Below are 25,523 nucleotides of genomic sequence, written 5' to 3'. Positions count from 1 at the left end.
GCGACGGCGGGCGAGGACTCGCCGAAGACTGGGTTCCAGCCCGGGATAACCAACTCTCCTTCTCTCTCCTCTCGTGCTTCCCCAGGCGGCGGCAGTAGCGGCGGCGGCGGCGGCGCCGCCTGGGAGCCCGAGCCTTCTCGGCGCCCCCGTCCCTCCCCCGCCGCACCCCGCCCCGGCGCGAGAGGAGAGCGCGAGAGCCCGAGCCGCGGGCGGGCGGCGAAGATGGCAGAGGCGCCGGCCTCCCCGGCCCCGATCTCTCCGCTCGAAGTGGAGCTAGACCCGGAGTTCGAGCCCCAGAGCCGGCCGCGCTCCTGTACGTGGCCCCTGCAGAGGCCGGAGCTCCAGGGGAGCCCGGCCAAGCCCTCTGGGGAGGCGGCTGCTGACTCCATGATCCCCGAGGAGGAGGACGATGAAGACGACGAGGACGGTGGCGGTAGGGCCGGCTCGGCCATGGCGATCGGCGGCGGCGGGGGCGGCCCGCTGGGCTCTGGGTTGCTCCTGGAGGACTCGGCCCGGCTGCTGGCTCCTGGAGGGCAGGACCCCGGGTCCGGGCCAGCCCCCGCGGCGGGCGCGCTGAGCGGGGGGACGCAGACACCGCTGCAGCCTCAGCAGCCACTGCCACCGCCGCAGCCGGGGACGGCTGGGGGCTCTGGGCAGCCGAGGAAATGCTCGTCGCGGAGGAACGCCTGGGGGAACCTGTCCTACGCCGATCTGATCACTCGCGCGATCGAGAGCTCTCCAGACAAACGGCTCACTCTGTCCCAGATCTATGAGTGGATGGTGCGCTGCGTGCCCTACTTCAAGGATAAGGGCGACAGCAACAGCTCTGCCGGCTGGAAGGTGCGTACCCACCTGGGGCGGGCGGCCGGACCCGCCGGGCCTCCTGCGCAGTGCGAGGCGCGTCTTCGATTCGACGGAGCGCTCCTGTGGCGCGGGGGAGAGGGGTTGGCAGGGAGAGCCTCCGTTGTGAGGTTTTGGGGGTTCTGTGTGATCCCGGAGGAGGGGCAACCGGGGACGGCCGCGAAGGTGGCTGGATGGGGAGAGAAGGCTCCTGGGGAAACCTCAGGCATGGCCAGGTGAGGCGAGGGGTTGAGGGACACCGGCGAGGGAAGGACAGACGGACCGGAGTGAATTTGCCGGATTCCTGGGTCATCGCAGAGAAGGTAGGTCTGCGGCCAACTTTGGAGTACAAGTCCCCCATCGTGCGGCGAGGCCACTGCGGGGGGAGTGAGGGAACGGGTTTGGGAGGGATGGGTTTGTGGTTTTCCGTCGGTCGCGGGAGCCTGGTGTGTTTTGACTACCTGGATGAGAGCCCTGTGTCCAAGTTTTTGGGCTTGTGGATGTTCACTCCCACAGGCACATCAATCCCATTACAAAAAGCGGTGGTTGTAAACCTTTCCCTGGCCGGTTTCCTTTTCTTGCCTGTGTCCACATCTCTGTTCTTCAGAGATGTCTCTACAGCAGGTAGCTTCTGAGATGCTTTGGGCCTGGCACGGGCCAGCCCTTCTGCCTCAGCGGGGACTCGCTGCACCTGCTGCTTCCGCGCTGAGGTCCGGATTCTGGCGCTGTTTGAGGCAGGGGCTCCAGGTGTGCAGGATGGCGCCTGGCGCTTCACCTGGGCCTTGGGGAGGGAGGTTTGCTGGCAGGGCTGGACCGTAATGGCTTCTACCTATGAGTGAACCTGAAGAGAGGCTCTCTACTGTTCGTTTTCAGCCTCTTGGGGCACTGGACACGTGGTAGGGAGAGAGGTGTGGAAAGGCATATGATGTAATGACTTCCTGCAGTTGGGCATCCAAGGAGATTAACTCCTGTGCCCCCGCTGGGCCGCTGATACCCAGCGGCTTTGCTCTTGCACCTCATCCTCCTGGCCCCATCTCCTAAGATAGGAATGCATACCAGGCTAAAGGGAGCCCTGTGCAGCTGTAGATACATATCTTTCTGTCAGTTGCTTCTAGTAACAAGTTGGATTTTTTTTTTTTTTTAATTAAAAAGGTGGTTGCTTCCTCCTTCTGTCCCTTTCTTTGTTGTCTTTGGGGAGCCCTGTACTTGCTAGGTTCCAGTGGGTGTATAGAATAAGAACAGTTTGGCCTTAGGTGGAGAACTGAAGCACTGGAGAGGAGCTAGTACATGAAAAAACTAAAGAATTTAGTGTTATTGACTTAATTTGGTTTAAAAAAATCTTGAAATATGCTTTAAAATTTTTTTATGGCTAGTATAGGGAAGGGGTTCGATACTTTAAAAGCAAAACAAGTGCTTTGATATTGTTCCACAAATCTGTCTCATCTTTGAACAAACGCTGTTGTTATGAATCTTAGGTTCGATTCAATTGTATTGCTTTGCAAAAGAATGCCAGTTGTGTAATAATAGGATATTTATGAAAAGGATGAGAATTCTGTTTCAAAGCAGTGCTGATGTGATACTTTTAAAAATTGAGTTTTCAAGTGGATAGCAAGGGTTAATCTCAGTATATAGTTATAGGAAGGGATGAATTTGTGGGATCTAAGAAGATGGATTGGGTGGGGTGTGGAGTCTTTTCTAAATTTTTCACACTTGAAATTTAGTCCTACATATTTTGGATTTGGTGCAGAGAATCTGTTAGTTAAAAGTTAGCTTTAAGTTAGTTAGAAAGTTAACATAGCAAGGGTTTTCACCTTTTTTATGATTTTTAGGATTATGAAAGTAATTTTAACATCACAAATAATATTTCTTGCATCGTGTTTATGGTTAAAGATAATACCAGTTTATGGCATTTGAAACTTTTTTTTAAAGACTTATGTGGGAAAGTGTGGCTACCAAAAATAGCCATGAATTGATACTGAATTAATTATATTTTCATGTAGCTTACAGGATCTGCAATAGAGATTTGGGGCCTAGTCTTAAACTTCGTGGTTTTATATCTTAACTCTTTTTGGTCTCATGGTTTGTTTTTTCTTCTCTGCTATCTCATTTTTAACTAAAATCTTATGAAGCATTGTAAATTGAAACTGTCCAGCAGTCATATGTTTAATACAGGGCGAATATTTTATGAATATTTTATCTTTAAAATTTTACAGCAGGTCCATTTCTGATTATCACATGATAACTAATCCTTGAAGACTATAGAGATCTAATTTAGAGTTTTTGCAAGATGATCTTTACCAAAAGATGCAGCCATGCAAGAACTTCCAGATCTTTGATGATGGAGAAGGCCCTCTGAAACTGGGGCTGCTGGTTTCACATTCCAATTATGAGTAATAGCCAAGCTTTTTTCTGTGCTTGTGGTTTAGTGGAGGTGGAAGAAGAGGGAAAAGGGAGAGGTCAGGAGCTAATTGTGACCTATTTCCATGCATCCAAGTTTCAGGAATTGATTCCTATCATGATTAGTCATTTGGAAGCAGGTGTGTGCTTTTAAACCACACTACTCTCATTCTGAGTTTTACATTCAGGTTTTCAACTTCTAAAAATGTCTAGAATTCAGGTTCACCTCTCCCAGTCATGTGTGCACATAGGCGCAGTATGCAACATCGAGGCCTTTTGTAGCTTTTTGGGCCTTTGTATTATGAGATCTTGTAACTAGAATTATCACCCTAAGAGCACAGAGCGAATTAGAAAAGAGGTCTTAGTGATCAGAATCAAGACCAGTGAATCAAAGCTCTGGTTGCATGTAAGAATTATCTGGGAGCTTTTAAAAAATATCAGTACCCAGAGAACCTGATATAATTGGGCCGATGTGTGTGTATTGGTTGGTGAGGTTGTTTTTGTTTAATTTTTGAAGTGTCTTAGGTGATTCTAATGTACAGCCAGGATGAGGTTTGCTGATCTAGTTCAGTCCCCTTATTTTATAGGTGAAGATCTTGATTCTTCAAGTTAATGACTTTACTAAGATCACACAGCTGGTTAGTACAGAGATAATTAGCAGCCGGTGGCTCTAGAGATCTTTATCACAGTATTTTTTTCTCTTTAAATTGATCCTTTCTAAAGGTTATGTACTAAGCACTGAGTAGTCTTACATAAGTAGAAGTTGTTTTCCTAAAAAGCATATTTGTCTCTCCATCTAAAACTCTTGGTTATTATTTCAGCATCGGGAAGATGAATGATTATTGGTAGAGGCTGAGTGAGCACACAGTGTCTGTAAAGCTGTCTGGTGCCTATCAGGAAGGGTACCTAGGAACTGTGAAGTGAGGAAGGTGGCAAAAAAGGAGCATTTTAACAAAAGGAGGAAGCTCTTGGTTAACTTGAATTTGTCAGATGCAAACCGTGCCAGGGAGAAAGGTGATAGCTATCTTGCAGGTTCCCTTACCTCGGGCATTAAAGTAGAAATGAATAATCAGATGTGGTTAAAGGGGGAAAAGGTTACATTTCCTTTAACTCAGATTAAGCTTACTTGCACTGCACCCATAATTGAGGTGGTGAGGTCTATGTTTCCTCCTGTCTCTAGAACTCCAGGGTTTACCTGGTGAGGCCCATTTTCACTGATTCTCCTGCACACGCCCACTCCTCTGTGCTTCCCATGGGGTCAGGGCACAATAACGTTAGGCAGCTATGGGTTTCTGTGGTGGTTCCTACAACTTCACAAATGTGAGAGGACTTCTGCTGCTGCAAGTGACCGAGTCTTCCTTCATGTGAGAATGTGTCCTCGTACCGATTCTTCCCAAGGTTAAAAGATGAGGGCTGGCCTGCCACATAATACTTGCTCACGTCCTTACAGTTCTAGCTCTTTAGATGAATGCACCCAGTTCCTTTTCACCATACTGTATTTTTAAAAGATGTTATTTTAACTGCAAGTGTGATGTTTAAAAATATTTTTTTCGACAATTTCAAAACAACAGAGGCATAATAGTTTCATACTGGGCTCTGATTTTGACCCCAGTCACCTTTTGGACTAACTCACTAAAGGGCCGGTTAGGGTTGTGCTGTATGAGGAATCTGTCTTTAGCTTGGCCCCTGTTGCTGAAATACTGTTTTGTAATTTCCTTCGGCAGTACTGTCTTCGTCAGTGATTCTCAACTAACATACTTCCTCTTTCTACAGTGGCAGTACACTAGGGGGACTGTTTTTCTTCTTTTTCAAAGCTGTGTCATCGACCTATGAGGTGAAGAAATTGGCCATTTTAGACTTTGATCTGTGAGCCCCATGTAGCAGAGAGGCTCTTTTAAAAAGAAGTTAAGTGTTTGTTTTGATATGTTTATCTCCTCCTTTGAAAATGAAATGAAACTATGCAGACTTATTTTTAGGAGTTTTTGGGAGGGTTCTATTTTAAGGGAATGATACCATAGAAGAACATCTGTAGTTAAACTTTTTAATACTCTACTTATGATGCTTACTTAAAACAAGCACGTATTTTTATTTGGAAAATTTGTGAAGAAGCCTTGTCCCACTAAAAAAATCGTTTACCTGATTTGCAAAAATTTAGCAGACACTGTTCATCTAAAGATCTTTATAAGAATGCAAAGATAAGACTGTTGAAGCTAGTGCCTTCTGAGGAGATACCCAGCTTACCCCTTGTCGATCAGTTTTTGGATTCCCTGGGCTGGAGACAATGAAATTTATTTTGTTTTCATACTCTTTTGTCTTGTCTGTGAGGAACAGGCTCAATCCTATTTTTGACTCCTCGTTTTTCTCCTCACTTTTTCCTGTATCACAAACGGAGGAGCCCTGAGGGCCACTTGGACTTTCTGCTGCTGTGAAAGAGCTGGGGATGACATACACGCAGGTGGGTTGTGTCAGTGGACGGTGCAGCTGGTGCACAGTGAGTGAGTAAAAGACTGAAAAGAGAAAACCCTTTTTACTCATTTGCATCTCATGCCATTTCATTCATTCAGCAAATATTTATCAAAGGCATGCAGTGTGCAGGGCGTTCTGCCGGGCCCAGGGATGTAGTGGTAGCACAAGGCAGATAAGGTTCCAGTTCACAGGAGTTTGTGTTCTCTTGGGGGAAGACAGAAAATAAACATGCAAATCTGTGCCCTGTAAACTTGTCATCGTTGCCCCTTCTCTTTGCCTTTTTCCCATCTGTACTTCTGCTTTCCTTAGTGCTTCAGCTCTCTGCGAAGTCACCAGCAAATGGCAGAGTGGATGCTGGGCCCTGGCTTGGAGCTGGCCTTTAGCTCTCTGCAGGTCATAATTTTTAGCTTGCTTTGGAGATGCAGGGCCGCTGTCACACGCTCCTGTAGTTTGGATCTTTTGGGGAGAAGCTGGAAATAGAGCACGCTGGTAGCCCTGGACTCACCTTGGGTCCCCAGTTCTGTCTTGTGGCGCCATGATATAGGTCCAGCCTCTTGGAGTGGATGTAGAGCCTTGATGCAGTCGAATTGTCTGCATGACTTCTTGTCTCAAATTAAAAACTAAATGAAGTCTTAAGGATTATCTAAATACTTCATTTTGCAAGTGAGGACACAGGCAGGAGCATGTGAGTGAGTAGCTCAGGGACCCACAAGTAGCAGGGGTGGAGTTAATGTGTCCATGTGAGCCCAGGGCACCAGTGTTCTGTAATGTCTGTTGCTAACCATTGTGGTTTCACAGCTGTTCGAGCCAGTGCCTCCATTTCTGCAAACTCTTTACTTCATTTTCTCTCCTCTGCTCCCCTCCCCCATCCTCTAGATTGGCTGGCTAGCAGGAGAGTAGCTGTGTTTCTCTTTTTGCATTCTCTATCAGCACTCTCAGCTCACCTTGCTGGAAAAGCCTATTCTCTCAATGTCGCCCTACCCTGCCCACCTCCTGACTTCTGTCTGTTCCTTTTGTCATTTTTCTGTGACTCCTATATATTCTCAAGAACAGCGTAAAAACCTTGAAAGCAAGGAAGGTACCTACCAGACAAAAACATTTCTGATAACTTGGAGCTGCTTTTGGGCTGATTGTCCTCAGCCCATGAGCTTAGCTTTGTTCTGGGACAGTGATACTGAAAGGGGATGATGTGACTCAGGAGTGGAGTGATGTCATGTGTAGAATCTTTTGGATACTTGTAGCTACGAAGGTGGCGCAGACCTCCTAGTGTTGGTATCGATATGATGTCATGTAATTGTGAAATGGTGCTGTACTATCTAAGGCATTTCTTACAGTGTCTTGTTTCCTAGTGTAGAAGTCCCTGAAAACTTCATCAGAGCCAGCTGTTACCCATCACAGAAACGGAGAGAAACCTCATCTTGGGATGACCTTTCCTGAAAAGAAAGTTGAAATCATGTTTTCCTTCTGTGTGTGGACCCCGCTTTATGCAGCATCAGTATTACTTCTAGAAAGAGTCGCCAAATATTACATATCCACTTCAGAAGCAGAGCTCTGGTGTAAAATTAAGTTGTCCATAATGTTCTGCATTTGCAGATGTAAGTCTCAGATGTACTTGAAGTTTTACATAATGGATTGGTAAATGTAAGTCACAGATGAAGGAGAAGAGATAGTGAGCAGTCTGAGCTAGACCTGTCCAGGGCCAGTCTGCCTCTCTTCCGAGATGGTTTTCTGAATAGGTGTTTTGGCTACTGATTGTCATGGAAGACCCCAATTCTAATCAAATCAGTGTCCAGACAGGCTCACTATCTCTCACCATTTTATTCTTGATCGAACGACTTCCATTTCTCAGTATTACAATTTCCCCAGTTGGAAAAAGAAGTAAAATAGAAAGCATCTGTAGAATATTGTGACGTATCACTTCTTTCTGGTGAAATACAACTGTATGGAGTGTGCTTCAAGCTGGGCTTTCCCCGCCCCCCCAGAATGTGTATTTTCACTTGGACCTTTTTGGGAGATTTTAATCTTGAGACTTTTTCCCTGCAGTGTCAGTCCCTACTATGAGATAACGGTACAAAGTAGATAAAGTTTTCTGGTGGCCTGTGGTACTTGCACTCATTTGGTCCTCTCATGATTGTGTGTGGTGAAGAAGCCAGCTTATCTTCTGAGGGCTCACCGTGCCTGGGTATCCAAATGCACCCCCATTCTACAATGGAGAGGTGAGCTTAGAGCAAGGAAGCTGTGGCTCACTTGCAGGGGGGAAGGCTAAGGTGGGAAGTGGCCCCTGCCACAGACAAACAAAATGCATTCGCTTTCCTCTGGAGTGAGCCCATAATAATACCAGCAGACGCCTTCGACAGTTCTCAGTACGTGTTTTGTCATTTCTTGTTTATTTCTGTGAAGACTTTTGAGTGTGCATGTGTGGGAGAATCCACATCGTATTTTTTCTTGTGTTTTGGATGTCTAGTGAAATTAATAACTTGGCTCTTGCAGCCATTGAGAATTTTCTTTAAATTTAGAGCCAGCAGAGGGAGTGCACATGTCTTTAAACTGATCTCAAGTTCTTTTCCCCACATAGCTAAAATAATACCTTGGTTAAAACACCAAAAAAAAAAAAAAAGGTCTGTAATACAGAGTGTTTGTGTGTAGGCTTATGTCATTGTTAGAAAAGGATAATTTGGAGGAGAGAGTGTTTAAAAACCTAAGATAACTTTTTTAAAAAGGAACTTCGGTGTTCTGAGACTTATAGTCTAATTCCCATCCTCAAATAATTAAAGCCTTTTGAACTGAAAAATTTCCTCCTTTGCTTTACATATTTTTGCTACTTCACTTTTTTTTTTAATTTATTGTTTAAGTGAAAGATAATTGCTTTACAGCATTTTGTTGGTTTCTGCCAAACATCCACATGAATCAGCCGCTTCCAGTGAAGCTGCAGTGCTTCACTCTTGAAAACATAGGTGAACGTTCATCTGTACCTGATAGCACGCGCCGCAGTGTGTCAAGAGCAGTGGGTTCTGTGTGTTAGTGCTCTTTTGATTGAGACTCTTGATATTTCCCAAGACGTCATTTTCCTGTAGGTGAAAGAAAGGCAAAACCTACATTATTCTTAATTCAGATTTAGCAGTCATGGACCCACTGGAGATGACAGCTTTGCAGTTTTGTAATCTAAAATTCTGTAGTTCTGTGTTCTGTAGTTTGTCACACTCTTCATGTTGCCTGTATTTTGGTGGTAGCAGTTTATTTTAATTGGGGAGCTCTAGTGGGTTGAATAGTACCCCTCCAACCCCCTCATTAAGGTCCACCTGTAACCTCAGAGTGTAACCTTGTTTGGGACTAGGATCTTTCTGGAGGTAGTTAGTTACATTAAGGTGGAGTCATGTTGGATTCATGTGGGCCCTAGGTCCAGTGACTGGTGCCCTTATGAGGAGGCTGCGTGACGCCACGGCAGAAGGTGGAGCAGTGCAGTCACAAGCCAGGGAGTGCCAGATTGCTGGGGGCACCAGAAGCTGGGCAGAGGCCGGGCAGGACCCTCCGCTGCAGCCTTCAGAGGGAGCATGGTGCTGCCCACACCTTGAATGTGGACTTCTAGCCTCCAGCACTGTAAGAGAATACGTTTTTATTGTTTGAAGCCCCTGAGTTTGTAGTAATTTGTCATGGTAGCCCTAGGAAACACATAGGCGCACAGGGATGGAAGAGAGGAACATGAAGGGTTGCAGAAGAGGAAAAGAAGGTTTTATTTTATTTTTAAAATTGAGATATAATTGACATAACAATATTAGTGTCAAGTGTACAACATAATGATTTGGTATTTATACATGTTGCAAAATGATCATCACTGTAAGTCTAGTTAACATTTTTCTTTTTTTTTTCTTATATTGAGAACTTTTTAATATTTACTCTCTGAGCAACTTTCAGATACCTAGGTATTAACTGTATTCACCAAGCTGTATATTGCATCCCCAGGACTGACTGACTTAGTAATTGGAAGTTTGTCTCTCTTGACCCGCTTCACCCATTTTGCCCTCTCCCTCCAAAGTTATATTTAGATTAAAATTAAAATGTAATCACTCCTAGGCTACTTTCTGGTAACTTAAATTTCTTCTTCATCCTGCTGTTAGGCACAGAAGGGAGGTGTGAATTCCCCTGATTTCCCAGTGCAAGCTGCTGCAGCGAGCCCTCCGCCCTCCGTTTAGCGTGTATTTTGGGCTCGCTCCTAAGCCTCCCACCCTTCTTACTCACTTTCTACTTCGTGGCCTATTTCGTGAAGCTGGTGGAATGGCTGTACTCGGGGAGTGTGGACTTGAGGTTTAAGGCCAAGGTCTAGCTGAGAGCTTTGGTCTGTGGTAGTCTTTCAGGGAGGGAGCAGCCTGGGTCCTCAGCGGAAGAAGGTTGAAGAATTCTCTCTTCCCCAGCCCAGTCAGGCTTGAGAAGGTATCGCCCCATCAGGTTCACTGCCGTCCATGGTGGCAGTAAGGGTAATCAGAATGTCTCTGGAGTCTCCTTGGTTCCTCCTGTGCTTAGTTCAGGCCCTTTCAAAGTGTCAACACTCGAGCCTTCAGGCTCCCATCCCCTCTATACATTTATGTCTACAAAACCCAGCCATCCTGAGGGAGCATAGAGTGGTAGTCCTCATTCAGGTAGCAACAGGTGTTTTCTAGGTTCCGTGAAGGTGTTTGGGTTGAATTGTTCAGAAGTATTTCAGAATTAGAATTGCATCTGTTTATGCTCATATTTCAAAATAGTATTTTGGGAAAAGGGAGCCAGGGTTATAAATCAATTGGAAACACAGTTTGGTTTTTATGATAAAAAGAGGAGTTGACACAAGATATTCTGAGGCCTAGTTATAATAATAATAGTAGCTATGATTTATTGAACACTATCATATGCCAATTACTCAGGTAGATTTTTTACATCTAATATTGATCCTACATGTTAAGCATTTAAGTATAAACCCAATTTAGAGACAAGAAAATAGTTCAGAGAAATTTAATTGCTTGGGATTCAGAGGAAGGTTTCTTTGAACGTCAGTTTTCTGCTACGCTTTGCTGCCTCCTGAGTGTGGTGGGACTTTGCCTGGGGGTGAATACAACAATAAAATTAAATAGCTGCCATTGAAAAAGTTGCTACTGTGTGCCGCATTCTTTGTATGTATTACCATCAGTCCTGATGGAAATCTTTCAGAATGCTGTCCTGAATGTTTATCTTCTGGACTGTGGCTCACTTGGGGTAACTGATACCTCTCGGTGTTGGAGGGGAGTAGACACAGACCCATGATTTAGGCTCCTGCCCTTGATTTTGCCTGAGTGAATAATTTTAAGAATCTAATCAGTGCCTGGGCTCTTAGTGGAGCAATTTAATTTGGGGATTTGTATTTCTGTTTGGATGCTGCTTTAGTAAACCACTGTTTAACCATGGTTTACTATAGGTCAGATAATGTACTAGTGTTCAGGACAAAAAGAGTGATACTATAGTGTGTGGAAATCCTTAGGGCTGGGCTATTATCTCTCAGAAATTTCTGCCTTGGGAGAACAGGGTATATCTGTACTTCTGTAGGCTTCAGGTAGGTAGATGGATGGAGATAATACCACCAAGAAAGATGGATTTCAGGGAAAAAAAGACATTTATAAAAGGTTTGTGGCAGAAGTGTGGTCGAAGCCCAATGAGATCTCAAAATTAAAGGTATTAAGCATATTTTGTGAGGTGGTTGACCCTTTCCATTGCAGTTACTAACAGGTTTAAAGCAAGACAGACAGAAAATCTTGCAAAATGCAAGCTGCTGGCCAGGTTAAAGGATTTATCTTATTAAGGCACTTACTGCTTTTGTCTTCAAGGTAGAATATGTATGACTGGACCTAAAATGATGGTTTTAATTGGCCACAGGAATACAGCACCCATGTGCCCTGAGATAAAATACAGCTTGCAGAAGGCTAATCCCATGTGTGTGCTGGAAAAAATTTTAGAACTCTCAGTTTCAGAGTAAAGATAGGTGAGTAGTGTCTGGAGAGTGTCCAGAAGATAGACTGAAACCCTGTGATAAATGTGGAGCAGGCAGAAGGGCTCTGCCTGATAACTGAGTGAGGCCCGGGTGTGGGGAGCGTGGTGGGGCCAAAGGCAGTTACAGAGAAGGTGGCCTTGGCCTTGTGGACTTGTAAAGATACAACTCTGGGTATAAACCTGAAGTTGAAGGGGGGCATAGAATTATATCCAGTACAGCTTCTTAGATGTCTCCTTGAAAATTGGTATTACATTAAAAAGAGCAAATGGAGAGTTAAGCCATTAATTCACCTAATTCAAATCTCAGAACTGCTTTTTTTCCCCCAAAGTGTCATAATTTCTAAAAAATGATAGTTCTTTCATCATAAATTATCTAAATAATTGCCTCAGTTCCATATTTCACATAAAGTTTGGCTGAATGATATTTAAAGCCATCTCTCACCTTCCTCTCCTTTCTCTTTTTAATTTTCACTTCTATTTTACTCAATTTTTTTTTTAATGCAGTTTTACCTCTAATGCTGTAATGGTCTCATAAAGTAAAAACACTCTCTCGACATCTTTCCATTAGAACTTCTTGTTGGTAATTCTTTTGAAATTCAGCGTAATTTACAAGTCAGTTTTGCTGTTTATTTTTTCTAGAATTTTTACCGTGTGTGATAGCTGGTCTGGAGTTTTCTGTCAGCATTTGTTTCCAATCAAGGACTTGTTAATCGCACCCATCATACGTTTGCATCTTGGTCTGTATTACCTTGGTTTTTTTTTTTTTTTCCCTTCTTTTCCCAGCTGGTAGAATAAGAAGGAACATGCCTTTATTCACTATTTGTTAGAACAGTCCAATTAACAGCATTAATTTGTCATTTATGAATATACCTATGATTATAAATAAACCATGGCCCACAGACTACATTTTAAGCAAGGTAATTTTTTTTTTTTTTAAGTAAAAATTGACACTGAGCCCCAGACATTCCTGTGAATTTTTTTAAAGAACAGTGATCAGTTATTTTGGGGGGCATCGTTTGTGTAATCCTGAGAAACCCAGAATGAGCCTTAGAAATGTTATGGGCCCGATTCTTTCAGAGTTGTCTTCCGGCTGACACAGGTGTGAGTGTGCTTGCTTCAGCACAGTTGGGCTCTTAAGCTCCTGATAGGCAGCTTCCTAGGTGAGCTAGTATGCTGTTTCTTGAGTGGCCTCGATCAAGCCTTCTATCTCCAACCCTGTCCAGTATAGATAAGCTTACTGCCTCCTCTTTGAATAGATGTGTGCCCTGTGCTGAACTGAATTTTCTAAATCAGTCCTGTTTAGTCTCCTTCCTTTACATGAAAGATCCTTTTTTTCCAGGCTGGAAGTCTAGGTGATCTGGGCCACATGTTAGGCTTCACCACAGTCAACCTTCGTGTCAGTCACCAAGGTGAAATTTGGCATCCGATTATGCCGCTCAGCTTACTGGGTCTTAGTTCTCTTATCAGAGATTGAACCCTGGGCCCTCAGCAGTGAAAGCATGGAGTCCTACCTACTGGACTGTAGGGGAATTCCCTGGCATCTGATTGTAGGTATCTTTTAGTAGATGTTCTTTGGGAGGAGGTGAGGGATTTATTCTGATAATCTCATAATATCGGGGAATGCTCCGAGTTAATTTGTGGGTAGTCAGTACTGAATTTGGAGAAGGCAATGGCACCCTACTCCAGTACTCTTGCCTGGAAAATCCCATGGACCGGGGAGCCTGGTGGCCTGCCGTCTATGGGGTCGCACAGAGTCAAACACGACTGAAGCGACTTGGAGGAGGAGGAGTACTGAATTAAGTAAAGCACCATGTGTCAAATTAGGAGAGCTAACTTGTGGTGTTATGGGCTCCCTGGTGCTCAGCCACAAAGAACCCGCCTGCCAATGCAGGAGACACAGCGTCAATCCCTGGGTCAGGAAGATCCCCTAGAGAAGGAAATGGCAACCCACTCCAGTATTCTTGCCTGGGAAATCCCATGGACCAAGGAGCCTGGCAGGCTGCAGTCCATGGGGTCATCAAGAGTCGGACACAACTGAGTTAGCAACAACAGCAACTTGAGGTAGTGAAAACTACCATCCTCCAAATTGATTTTTAACATAATGACTTCACAAATGAATGTTTTTATCAGAAATTACCATGCTCGTTTTTAAGATGTATATTTTCCCCACATCTTGGTTTTCTAATCACATCAGGGCTTTAAACTGATGGATAAGTTTTAACTGTTAACACAGTGGGATAACATCTGGGCTTTTCTCTCTGGGCTCCCAGTGTTTATCCTGCTGTGAGCACAGATAATTTTCACCTGACTTCTGTCTGTGTTACCTGAGCTGAGATTCCTGCTGTGTCCACTGACCAGCAACACTGCGTTCTTCTAACTGCTTTGTGTTCATCATTCTATCTTAAACAGGATCATAAAGCTTTCATATGTCTTTTCTAGCTTGTTACCTCATGCTTCTGTGCTTAGTCAAGAAGGAAGAGAAGAAAATAACTCTATCTTGGTTTTATCATTTGCATCACATGATTTTACAACTTTGAATACTCACTTGTCAGTGTGGTTACTGGGGAGATAATTTTGATTACTGTGGGCTCTGAGAGTTACTGCTGTCATCTCTTCCCTCTTGCCACCCTTTTGGGAAAAAAAAAATTTAATTTTGCTCAAGGATACATTTTATTGTTTTTCAGGCAAATGATTTCAAAGTTGGACCTTGTGAGACGTTAAAGCTCTTTGCCTCAAGTTCAGTTATTCATTAGCTTTTCTGAAAAAAATAGTACACTTTTAAAAAAGGGTTTCCTGGTATTTCCTCTGGACTGCAGCCTTGTCTTTGACCAGTGAGGGCACTTCCTTGATTGTCTAGCTGTTTCTGCTTTTTGAACCTGAGACTGCCGGTGTTGGGTTGAGCCTTAGGCCGTCTCAGAATCTAAGCGCCCCAGTTTCACTTGTCCTGATTGCTCCCAGCTGCTGTCCCATTCTTTCCTGTTTTGTGTCATTAGACATTTGCTGAAGAGGTCTTCCTGTCCTTCTTCCCTCTTTCCCATCACCCATGATCTCTCTGGGACCTTTCTCCTGCATCAGTGGTTTCCAACCTTGGCTGTATTTGAGAATCACAGGGAGCTTTTAAAAACACTGCCGTCTAGGTCCAGTCTGAAATCATTTAGGTTAGAATCTCTCGATGTAGGGCCTGGGCATCTATATTTTTTAAAGCTCCCGGATAGTTATGGTGGGCAGTTAGGGTTGAGAACATTGCTTTAGAAAAAAATGAGAGATTTTGACTGTGGAAGTTATCAGCCAATTTAGTGATGACTTTTACGTCTAATTCCACCCTCTCCTCTGTGGGGAGGTTACAAGGTGAGTTTACTCCCTGAAAGTTCCATATAAAAAGGGAGGAGTGCTGTCAAATTGGGATCTAAGAGAACAGTTGACTTCTAAGACAAGGGCATCATTATTTAATAAACTGAGCTTAACTAGGATTTCTTCTCTACTTTCTTTTGTGTAAATGAATGTGGTTTCTTTAAAGTTTTCCATCTCCCACTTGTTTTTCTAGCCTCCACTGGACCCTATTTAACTAATTTTTAAGTGTTAGGGAGTTTGTAAGAAGATAGTTCAAGTTATGGTATGATTCTTGAAGTCTGAGACAGATAAACTCACTCTTCCTCTTTTGTGCAGCCTAATCTGATGTACTAGAGGGTTCTACCATGTTCTGATGCATTAAGCTAGTGCTTCTCAAAGCACGGTCCCCACACCAACAGCGGCAGCATCACCTAGAAACTTTCTGGAAATTCACATTCTTGGCTCACCTCAGACATACTGACTCAGACATTCTAGACCCAGCAATCTGTGTTGTCACAAGGCTTCTAAGTAATCCTGCTGCAAGCTCAAGTTTGAGAACCACTGCTTTTAGCCATTCGCTGAGTCCAGATTAGGAGTCAACAGTCAAATTTTTCATGCCATCTTGACTTCAGAGGCCTGATAAGAGTTGAAAAAGATGAACAGAGAGCTTGCAGTGGTATCTGTGGAGACGTAACAGAGTTCTTGGCCCTAGAATAGACTTTCCACGGATCCTCATTTGCTGTGTAGCTTTCTGTGTGGTCAAGGTCACCAACCTCCCCCTCACCTCCTGCCAAGTTGCTTCAGTCACATCTGACTCTCTCTGACCCCATGGACTGTAGCCCACCAGGCTCCTCTGTCCATGGGATTCTCCAGGCAAAAATACTGGAGTGGGTTGCCATTTCCTCCTCCAGGGGATCTTCCTGACCCAGGGATCGAAGCCACGTCTCCTTTGGCCCCTGCTTTGCAGGAGAATTCTTTACCACTGAACCACGGGGGAAATCCTTTCCCCTCCCCCAGACAACAGTAATAAAGTACCCGCTCCAGTGCACAGAGGAGGCCACGTGCTCACCCTAGTGCATATACGCTGTTCAGAGGTCTGTGTTTAGGTTGGGTTCTTGTTGTTCGGTGATCTTTTCCCATGCTTATTTGTTTGGGTCTTTGGGGAATGTTCCTAGTTTAAGACCAGCATCAGACACCAGCCTGACTCATCCACAGACAGACATGGGACATGTGGAGGAGAGATAAGATTAAAATGTGCTGGGTGTAATCAGTGTGAGAGGGCAAGTGAAGTGAAGAGTGATGCTGCTTCCGTGCTGAGGTAGAGGTGAGGCATGGATCTCGGCCTCTCCTACCACAAGGTGAAGCTAGGTAGAGACCAAACTAGCTATTCGCTGCTTGTCAGTATCATTGGATTCTGTCATCCATTAAACAGGGCCTCACGATCAGCTGTATCTAACATAGCTATTGGCTTTAGGAATATAAATAGTACAAAGAACGGGGTTGGCCGGGTCTTAGAAGTTCATTGCAGGACCGCTTAGCAGCTGCTTCAGAATGTTGCCTGAGATTCAGAAATACTCATATATCTGACACATTAAAAAAAATAGGATTAGTTTGGATTACCAATTTTTCTGCAGTTGAGTAGATACCATTTTCTGTATCAAGCTCTACCCGAGATGACTCAGCTTGGATGCTGAGCTTTAGTGGCACAGTAATCTGGGTTTTCTTCTTGGGAATGGGGAGGGCAGGCAAGTTACTTTCCTCAGATTCACCAGGATTCTTGGGAAGGATCAAGAAGGCAGGTTCAGTTGTTGGAACATCAGAAGATTCACGCAGCAGTGGGGAACGCTGTGTTGAGAGGCTTATGTCTGGGGCCAGAGTTTGGACAGAGAGTCCTGAATATGGTGCCCTTAACACCGTGAGCAGCATTCAAAGTTGGACTCCAGGAGAGTGCTCAGGCCTTTTAAAGAAGTCACACATTAGTCAGCTGGTGGAAACCTGAGTGTCCCACATGCGGGGATGCTTCCCAAAGTGGCTGCTGCTCACAGATGAAGAGACACATGTTAGTTCACTTCCATTTTAGTTTCCCTAAAGAATGGACTGCTGCCTGCGTGTTCGGCGAGTGGGCTGGTGGTGGTGTATGTTGGAAAAAACACCTGATATTAAGGATGCATTTATAGAGGAGTACAGTGCCTTAAGGAACAGCCAGGCCAGCCAGGCTCCTAAGAAAAAGACTGCCTGGCAGCCATGGAGAAGGCGTGACTCCCAACCCAAGGACCAGAGGGGTGTGAGTCTTCAGCTCCAGTGGCCCAGATCTGAAGATGGAAGTAAGGGATGTTGGTCTGCTCAACCCCTCTTCAGAAATTCCCTCTGCCAGGTGGTAATGGAGGCCTCTGGTTTTGAGGATATGGCCCCTGAGTCCTGACTTCTATGGAAGAAGTTGCAGGTGAAGCTAGAAAGTTTTTATCCCCCTCCCCCAACAGTTGTACCTTTGAGTTGTACTGGTGTGAATGGATGTGATGTGTGTGGGCATAGCCTTAGGTTGATGCATCATTTTCATGCTGTAACTAAAATCTGCTATTAATTGAACACTTATTTATGTGCCAGACACTGCTGTGGGATTTATACATATTAGCTCTTCTTTAAGATGGGGAAACTGATGGATAGAGCCAAAGCCATACAATTGGAAAGGGATAGAGGTGGGATACCTCTATCAACACGTCTCTGCATTGACTAAATAAACTCCACAGCCAGTAATTGAAGCTTTAGGGATTTTGATTTTATAGAACTGCCTGAGATCTCACTGGGCTGTTTGTTCCTACCATCTCTCTCAGTTTGGTTTAAAAGAGGAAGGAGGGGGAGTTTGCATGATCTTCTATTAAAGTTGAGGCAGATGTGTTACACTTGGCTTGTCACTCTTTCAGAACCTGAGAGGAACAGACTTGAGTGTGTATTTGTGGACAAGCATCCACAGTGAGCACAGAAGCCTTGTAAGACTTGCACTCCTGTGGAGTGTGACTAGGCCTAGGGATGGGACCTCTCCAGACTGCCTGTTTTCTCCAAACTGCTTGCAAAGCAGATTTAAGTGAAGTTATACATACACACACAGCCCCAGGAAAAAGGATAAATCACCTTTCTTTATTGGTTTGATATAGGCCATTTATTTCCTAGCCATAGAAGCAAGTGTGTACCAGCTTCATTTAGATTAAACACAGGGCTCATCCTAAACATCTTGTTTTCCAGATGTGAGGGGCAGGCCCAGTAGGCTTGTGACTTCTCCTGGTAGTAGGGGTGGAGGGGAGTGCTAAGTCACTTCAGTCGTGTCCGACTCTGTGCGACCCCATAGACGGCAGCCCACCAGGCTTCCCCGTTCCTGGGATTCTCCAGGCAAGAACACTGGAGTGGGTTGCCATTTCCTTCTCCAATGCATGAAAGTGAAAAGTGAAAGTGAAGTCGCTCAGTCATGTCCGACCCTCAGCGACCCCATGGACCGCAGCCTTCCAGGCCCCTCCATCCATGGGATTTTCCAGGCAAGAGTACTGGAGTGGGGTGCCATTGCCTTCTCCGGGGGTGGAGGGGAAGCAGGTGCTAAAAAGGCCACGACACCCAGCCCCAGGTGCTGGAGGGAAATAGTTTTTCATCCCAGAAGTCACGTGGAAGTCTTTATATCTAGTTGTAAGAAGTCAGAACTAGTAATGTATTTTTTAAAATTTATTTACTTATTTTAATTGGAGGCTAATTACAATATTGTAGAACTAGTAATATTTTTAAAAGGAGTGTTTAAAATGAAAAATTTGCATTTTGCATGTAAATAGAAAACACAGGAGGTGTTTGTAAGGTAATGCATTTATCCTATTTAACCTCATACTTTCTAGTTAAGGTTTTCATCATGTAGATGGTGAGTGACTCCTTCAGAAGATGTTATGGAATGGGATTATTTCTTTTTTGACGAGAGAGTTTTTAGGACGGACTTTCGATATTTCGTTTTCCCCTTCTTCCTGGATATTCATATAGGAACCAAAAAAACCAACAGTGCAGTAGATCAGTCCAGCCCTCGATTCTGTTCTCCAGCCCTGTGTGAGGTGTGACGGACTCCACATCTGCCAGCCCTTTACTCCTGACTCTTGGTAGCTAGACCACCCTTCTGGCACCCCCGCGTTATGTACCCAGCATTGCCCTGTTCATCTCACCTGGACCCTGCTTCCTTAGGGATTTTCTAGAGAAAGGACTAATCTGAGAAACAAACTGATGCTAAATTGATGCTGGAACCTCTGACTTCCAGGACTGAATGCCTCGGATGTTGTCTGATCTCTCCCTGTATTTTCTGGAGGAGGAAATTGAGGGTGAGAGATACAAAGCACGCAGGGAGGCCACTCTTAGTTGTGAGCTGCCTCAGTGGTCAGCTCAGTCATTTTTACAGAGGATGACCTGCCCCACCATCTCACGAGGGTCTGCACCGGCTGATACGTGCCTGGACAGATGCCTCATTTCAGACAGCCCTACACTGTTTATTCTCCAGGGAGGAGCAAGGTGGAGCCAGTGTGGAGGCGTTCTGTGGAAGTGCACCCGTGGGAGACCCTTGGGCAGCCAAAATGCTGCTCATAGACCTCCGGGCCTTGAAGAATGACGGCCTGGTGGCAGCTGTGTAATCCAGAGTGGTGGGGCCTAAGTTTTCTTAAGTGCTTGTAACTTGGAGGTGTGTGACTATGGGAAAGAGTTGCACTGCATGTAATGTTTCCAAGAATTAGTTACTTTGTGCGGGAGGAGTGGGTACTGCTGCCTGGGTCAGTGGTTTTAATTGGCAGCGAATCGCTCCAAGGAATATTCGTGGTTCCATTGGTCTTAGTGCCGGGCAGCCTGTACATTACATCTTTTGGGTAGACTTGGGAGTCTTTTATTGAGAATTAAGTCCCCAAAGCAGCTTTCTGTAACTATTAAAGTCTGATTGATAATGTTTAAGCTCTTTTGTAGGCACTGGAGAAATTTGGTAGTCTTTGAAACAAGCAGTTTCTTCGGCTTTGGCATTGAGAGGAAGAGTGCCACTTCTAGTTACTTTTAATGTTACCAGGAACTCTCAGACCTGGTGCTGATTATTTACAGGTCTGTAGCAAATAGGATTTCTAATGTGGTGAAGGAATCCATATGTGCCTTAAAGGTGAACTAAAAATATAGCAAATTATCTGACTAAACCTCACGTGAACGTAAGATTTTCCAGCCACACAAGTTTTTGGAAGCTCTGGTCCCTCCCCAGCAGGTTGGTGGCAGTGGTACTGGCTTCTGTAGCTTGCACCAGGGTCTAGGTCTTACCCAGGGCTCACACGACATGGTCCTTTGGGGACAGGAGATGAGTTGCAGCCATGATTATTCATTCATCTGCTGTCACTCGGCCAACAGGGTGATGTGTGGATGACTGCGATGGTTGTAGAAGTAAGTGGGCACCGTCTTAGTGAGTGTCTGGTCGGCTGAATGACAGGGATGTGCACAGGATGCTGACCTTTGTCTGCTGAGGCAGCACTGAGCAAGGCCCCTCTGGGCCCAGAGTCTGTCTCACCTGGAAAATAAGGCAGTCTTGCTGAGCTCTGCATCCCGGCTTGTATTTCTGCCCATCCTTCATTATCTCCACCTCTGATAATGAAACTTCTCACAGTGCATTGCGTTGGAGTTCACTTTCACCTCTGATAATGAAACTTCTCACAGTGCATTGTGTTGGAGTTCACTTTCATTCGTTGATAAAAGTATTACAGTCATCAAAGAACTCTTGCACAACTTTTGCAGCCCTCAAGGAAAAGTGATAGAACACAGACCCACTTGACAGATAACAGGGTATGGGGGAGGGAGTTCTTCCTCTTGTTTTGGCTTGGCTATTTGTTTGTGTAGCCCCAAGAGAAGACTGAGTCTGCTTTTTGTAAAGGAGGTACCTCGGCTCACCCCTAAAGTGCCGAGTGTTGGGTGAATTGATGAGTGGAAGGCGCACGATAATACGCAGCACTTAGGTAGTCTTTTGATGATTTCATCTAGAATTGTGCCATCTGGAAACTCACATTTACTAGGACGCAGGGCCAATTTCAGATGGTACTGAGTCCAACGTGTACTTTAAAAGTGGTTTAGATTTTCATTTGGCTAAAACCTAGGAGGTTGTAGACTAATAGAATAATAATAATGATAGCTTCTCCTAAGGAGCCCTGAATAGCCTCAGAAGCATTCTGATGGGAGGTGAAAGGCAGGACTCTTTATTCTGTTTGGTTAGTGATGAAATTGATACATGGTAGCCTGCACAGGGTCATAGAGCTGCTCCCTTTGAACAGGAAGTTAAATTCATGTGCCTACAGCTTTGACTTATGCTTTGCTGCCAGGAATTGCTATCTGCAGAGTCTCCACACCATGAAGGATCTTTGCTATCGTATTTTCCCGGCTCCCATGGAGCAAAGGTTTCCCATCTGGAGTCTGAATTCTGCTGAAAGTGCCTGTCGAAGCTTGACCAATCTCAGAGTGGGATGGGGTCCGTGGGCCCCCCGGCTTGGGGACCAGTTGCTGACTGTTGGATCTGGAGCCGCTGGCAGCGCATGCATGGCTCCTCCGCCCTCTGGGAGCGCCCCGTGCCCTGCTCGGTGCTTCAGTCGGGGAGCTGCTGTGTTCTTTTCGCCAGCACGACAGAGAGCCTCTGCAAGGTGTTCCGTGTGCTCTCCCCATTTTAGAGATGCCTTTTACCTCCCATTAGAGTGCTTCTAAGGGCAACTTAGGGAAAGCTACTGTTATTACTATTCTATTAGTCTACAGTGAAAATCTAAACTGCTTTAAATACGCACTGGAAATGGTATCATCCCACGTTGGCTTGCACAGAGTGGTAGGGTGTGCCGCCCCAGGCATCCGTACCCCTTGTACAGGCTGCTGCCTTCATGCATCCTTCAGGGGTACCTGGAAGAGAAGTGAGGGGCACAGGCCTGAGTTTGCTTCTACCTCATTTCCATCCCACGTTCTTAAGAGGCTCCGTGCTTTATTATTGCTGGTCTAAAAACAGACATCAGTCTGCTGTTCCTAGGTGGACTCAAACCTGCGGAAAAGTAAAGACCACCTTTCCCTTAAGGTGTTAATTTCAAATGAAAGTTTGTTTATGCTCCTCTGTACCACAGCGGCAACTTAGAAAGACACATGCAGTGTGAAGGGATAAAACCTGAGGCCAGAGGACAATACAGTAGTCGACAGGTGCTGAGTTAGCCCACAGATCTGGCTCTTGAGTTTCACAGCAGCTGAAGGGAAGAGGGACATAAGACTAGCTTCCAGATTTGTAATTGCCTGTAAATAAAAACAGATCAGTTTCACAGAAGAGGCATGGCCTTTTCTGTTATTGAGGAACTTTTCCCTCCTAGGACATCATAAAGAGAACACTGGTCTAATGGGTGACACGCTCCTATTTGGGACTTGGTTCTCGTGAGCCAGTCTGAGCGTTCTCTCCTCATTGTATTTTGTCTGTCTATCTAGCCTTGTAAATCCGTTTCTGACATGTCAGGAGTTTGGTTGGGTGTGTGTGGCTCCAGACCTAGGGAGCAACTGGGACTTGCACAGACGAAGCAGTGTGAATCAGGTTCTTTGGGAAAGGTCTTGGAGCAGCCCAGGGCAGAAACTGAGGCTTGTAGGGAAACTGAGGAATGAGACAATGTGGCTGAAGGTGAATGCCTTTGCATAAGGAATTGTGTCTACCAGGAAGTCCAGGGCTCAGCAGAAGGGGAATGTTAGGGGTCAGCTGTTGTTTAGCTCAATGTGGTGGGGTGTCTGGCTTCCACCAGGATTTGGGTTGTGAAACCAGATTGGTTTTCACGATGTCTCAGGGAAGGGCCAGGAAGTCAGCAAGGAGAGTGTGTTAGTTTATTGAGCACCATCCTGCGGATAAACCTGAAGATAAGACGATTCCTTTTTTAGTTGCTGAAGAATCTGAAGCTCGGGGTGGGTCTGCCCCAGCTGGGTCCAGTGGTGTTTGGTGCACCCAGTGGGCCCAGCCCAGCTGGCTCCTGAGTGGCAGTGGAGGAATACCTAGCCTGCCTGCTCCGCCTCCTAGTTTCCCCTCCTTTGTCGGAGGCCCCTGTTACTTAGAACAGTTGCTCGGGGCTGGAATCATCCTCCAGGTGACAGATAAAGGGACCCTGAGACTGTGTTTCTCTGGGCAGAGTTGGTCCCCAGACCACTCATGGGAGTCTTGTGGCTCCATGTGGAGGCATCAGATACAGGGGCTAATGGGAGTGGGGTGTCCGGCAGCGCTCAGAGCTCTGTGTGCCCACCGGTGGGACACAGATTATGCTAATTCTTACAAAAATGAATATGTGTGTGTGTGTGTGTGTGCATGCACATGCGTGCGAGCACACACACACACACAAGTTCCACAGTTTGCCTGTGAAGTGGAAGCTGGGCCTCGGTGCTGTCCTTCTCTCCTCCATTTTAGGCCAGTCCATGTTCCTGCAAACAGACAAGGCATTGTTTAAAGTACAGTGTACTCGCCTTCTTTTGCATTGTCATCAGAAACCCTTGACGAAATGTTTAATTTCTCTCTGAGGTTATCTGTACTTAGTTGACTTGCCCGATAATACATTTGGTTCTAGAACCTGGAACTTTCTTCTTGCCTGCTCGTGTTACATTAAGTCCGTCATAGGACACACAAGTATTTTTATAGAAACCTTAAGGATTCCTGCACTTTGAGATGACTCAGACCAGTGTTTCCAAACTGTTACTAGTTTGGAACACAATTAACTGGGACACATGCTGGAGAAGGGCTTCCCATTCTCTTCCCTGCCCTAGCTTTTCACTAGGCTAGCTGCCTGTCCTGTTACCTCTTGTTTGCAGTAAGGCCAAAGGGACTTGCCTTCTAAGTGTAAGGTCCCATTTAAAAGTGAAGCTGCTTCTTAAGGCTACTTTAACAGAGTTAAAAGCTCTGAAGTTCTTGTGACAGTCTGCTAACTAGTTGCATTGCCTGTGATGTTTTATTTAAGAATAAATAAATCTTTAAATTGATAAGTTCAGCAAAGGTAGAGATGAGAAGTGTGAGCTAAGTAAATTGCTTTAGAGCTATATATTTTAAAAAAGTCTACTCATGGTTTTCCCCCACATTTGTGGGGGACATGTGTCACTCTCTTTGTGAGCATGCTGATTCATTGGCATGGACCATGGACTGGATATCATAGTATTTTTTTTAAAGCTGAACTGTATGAAAACTTAAGATTTACAAAAAAGACATAACTGAGGTTGTACAATTACAGTTGTTTAATTAATGAGCTGTTACATTTAAAAAAAAATCAGATTCCAGAAGTGCAATTAGAGTCAGCTTTATAGCAATGCACGTGTTGTACAAAATAAGATGTGTGTGCAGAGACCCAGACCCAGCTCTCCCAGCCTCTTGCTTTCTCCCTCCCCAAGAGGCAGAAGCTAAGAAGAAACTGACTGTTGGGACACACGAGACTGCCTTAGTGGTGACTGAAGAGGTGGTGTCTTGCTGGCTCGGGGAGGCAGTGGTCTGGGCTGAAGAAACAAACCAGCTTGACAGTGCCTTGTGCTTGCATGCAGTGCCTCTGCAGGATGCTTTCTGCTCTGCTGGGTTTATTCTCTGCAACTGGGTGAAAGCCAGAAAGGTAGTTTGCTCTGGTAGGACTGGAAAATGGGTAAGATTGAAGGAATGCGGGCAATTTTTGATGAGAGGTCCTGACAGGATCTCAGTTCCTTAATATTTTGTAGGTAAACATTGTGATGTTGGTTCTGCAGTAGAGAAGTTAAAAATGGACATCTCTGAGGGTCTTTGCTGACATAAAATAGCTAAGCCTATTTGGGTCTGGTAGGGCTGGGGTAGTTCAATGGAGCTGTATTTTGAGGAGAAGGGGTGGCACCATGCACGGTGCCTGGTACGATTCCTGCGGGCCATTCCACATGTAGCTCTTTCCATGTTCCAGCTTTGCTGAACTTCTTCAGAAAATTACTGTTTTTGAAAGAAGAAAATCTAAACGGTGGAGAGAAATCTAGGCTGTATTTAAGCTGGCCTTTGTAATTTTTTCCTGGTTACACACAGCCCACATTCTGGAGCTCTGTGACGTCAACACCCTTGCCTGGAGGGTCAAGAGTTTTGACCACCCGGGCCTTGGCCAGCCTGGGTCACATAGTCGCATGCACAAGCCGGGGCCCTTGTTTACTTCCTCTCGTAGCTGGGACATCGAGTACTAAGAAGGACTGCGCGCCTGCACACGAGTGCTCCTGCCAGCACGCTCAGCCCTGCCGTTCCTGACTGTCTTGGAAAGCGCTCCATCCGCAAGGCAGGCTTTTGTTCTTCGAGTGCAGGCTTTATACCCTGGCTACACACCCCTTCCCCAGATTCCAGAGAAGACCCAGAGGCTCTCTCCCCTGCAGCCGAACCCCCACAGAATCCTCAGCTTTAGCAGCTGTGAACTTTCAGAGCAGTAGGAGGAGTCAGGCTAGGTAGATCGTGCTGGAGCTGCATGGTCATCTGCATGGCATGGGATCCTGTGACT

The 25,523-nt window shown here is 45.4% G+C and overlaps 1 protein-coding gene across 1 annotated transcript in view; it reads left to right on the top strand.

The window, feature by feature from the left end:
- Window positions 1-222: 222 nt before the first annotated feature.
- FOXO3 (forkhead box O3) overlaps window positions 223-25,523 on the top strand; it is a 116,469-nt gene continuing 91,168 nt past the window's right edge. Inside the window, exon 1 of the mRNA XM_061427650.1 lies at window positions 223-840. Coding sequence (XP_061283634.1) covers window positions 223-840 — 618 coding nt within the window. The remainder of the gene's footprint in view (window positions 841-25,523) is intronic.

Source organism: Bos javanicus, chromosome 9 (genome assembly GCF_032452875.1).
Source record: "Bos javanicus breed banteng chromosome 9, ARS-OSU_banteng_1.0, whole genome shotgun sequence".
NCBI classification, from domain to species: Eukaryota; Metazoa; Chordata; class Mammalia; order Artiodactyla; family Bovidae; genus Bos; species Bos javanicus.
Note: the sequence above shows the minus strand (reverse complement) of the source record. Positions and strands in the feature narration are given on the sequence as shown.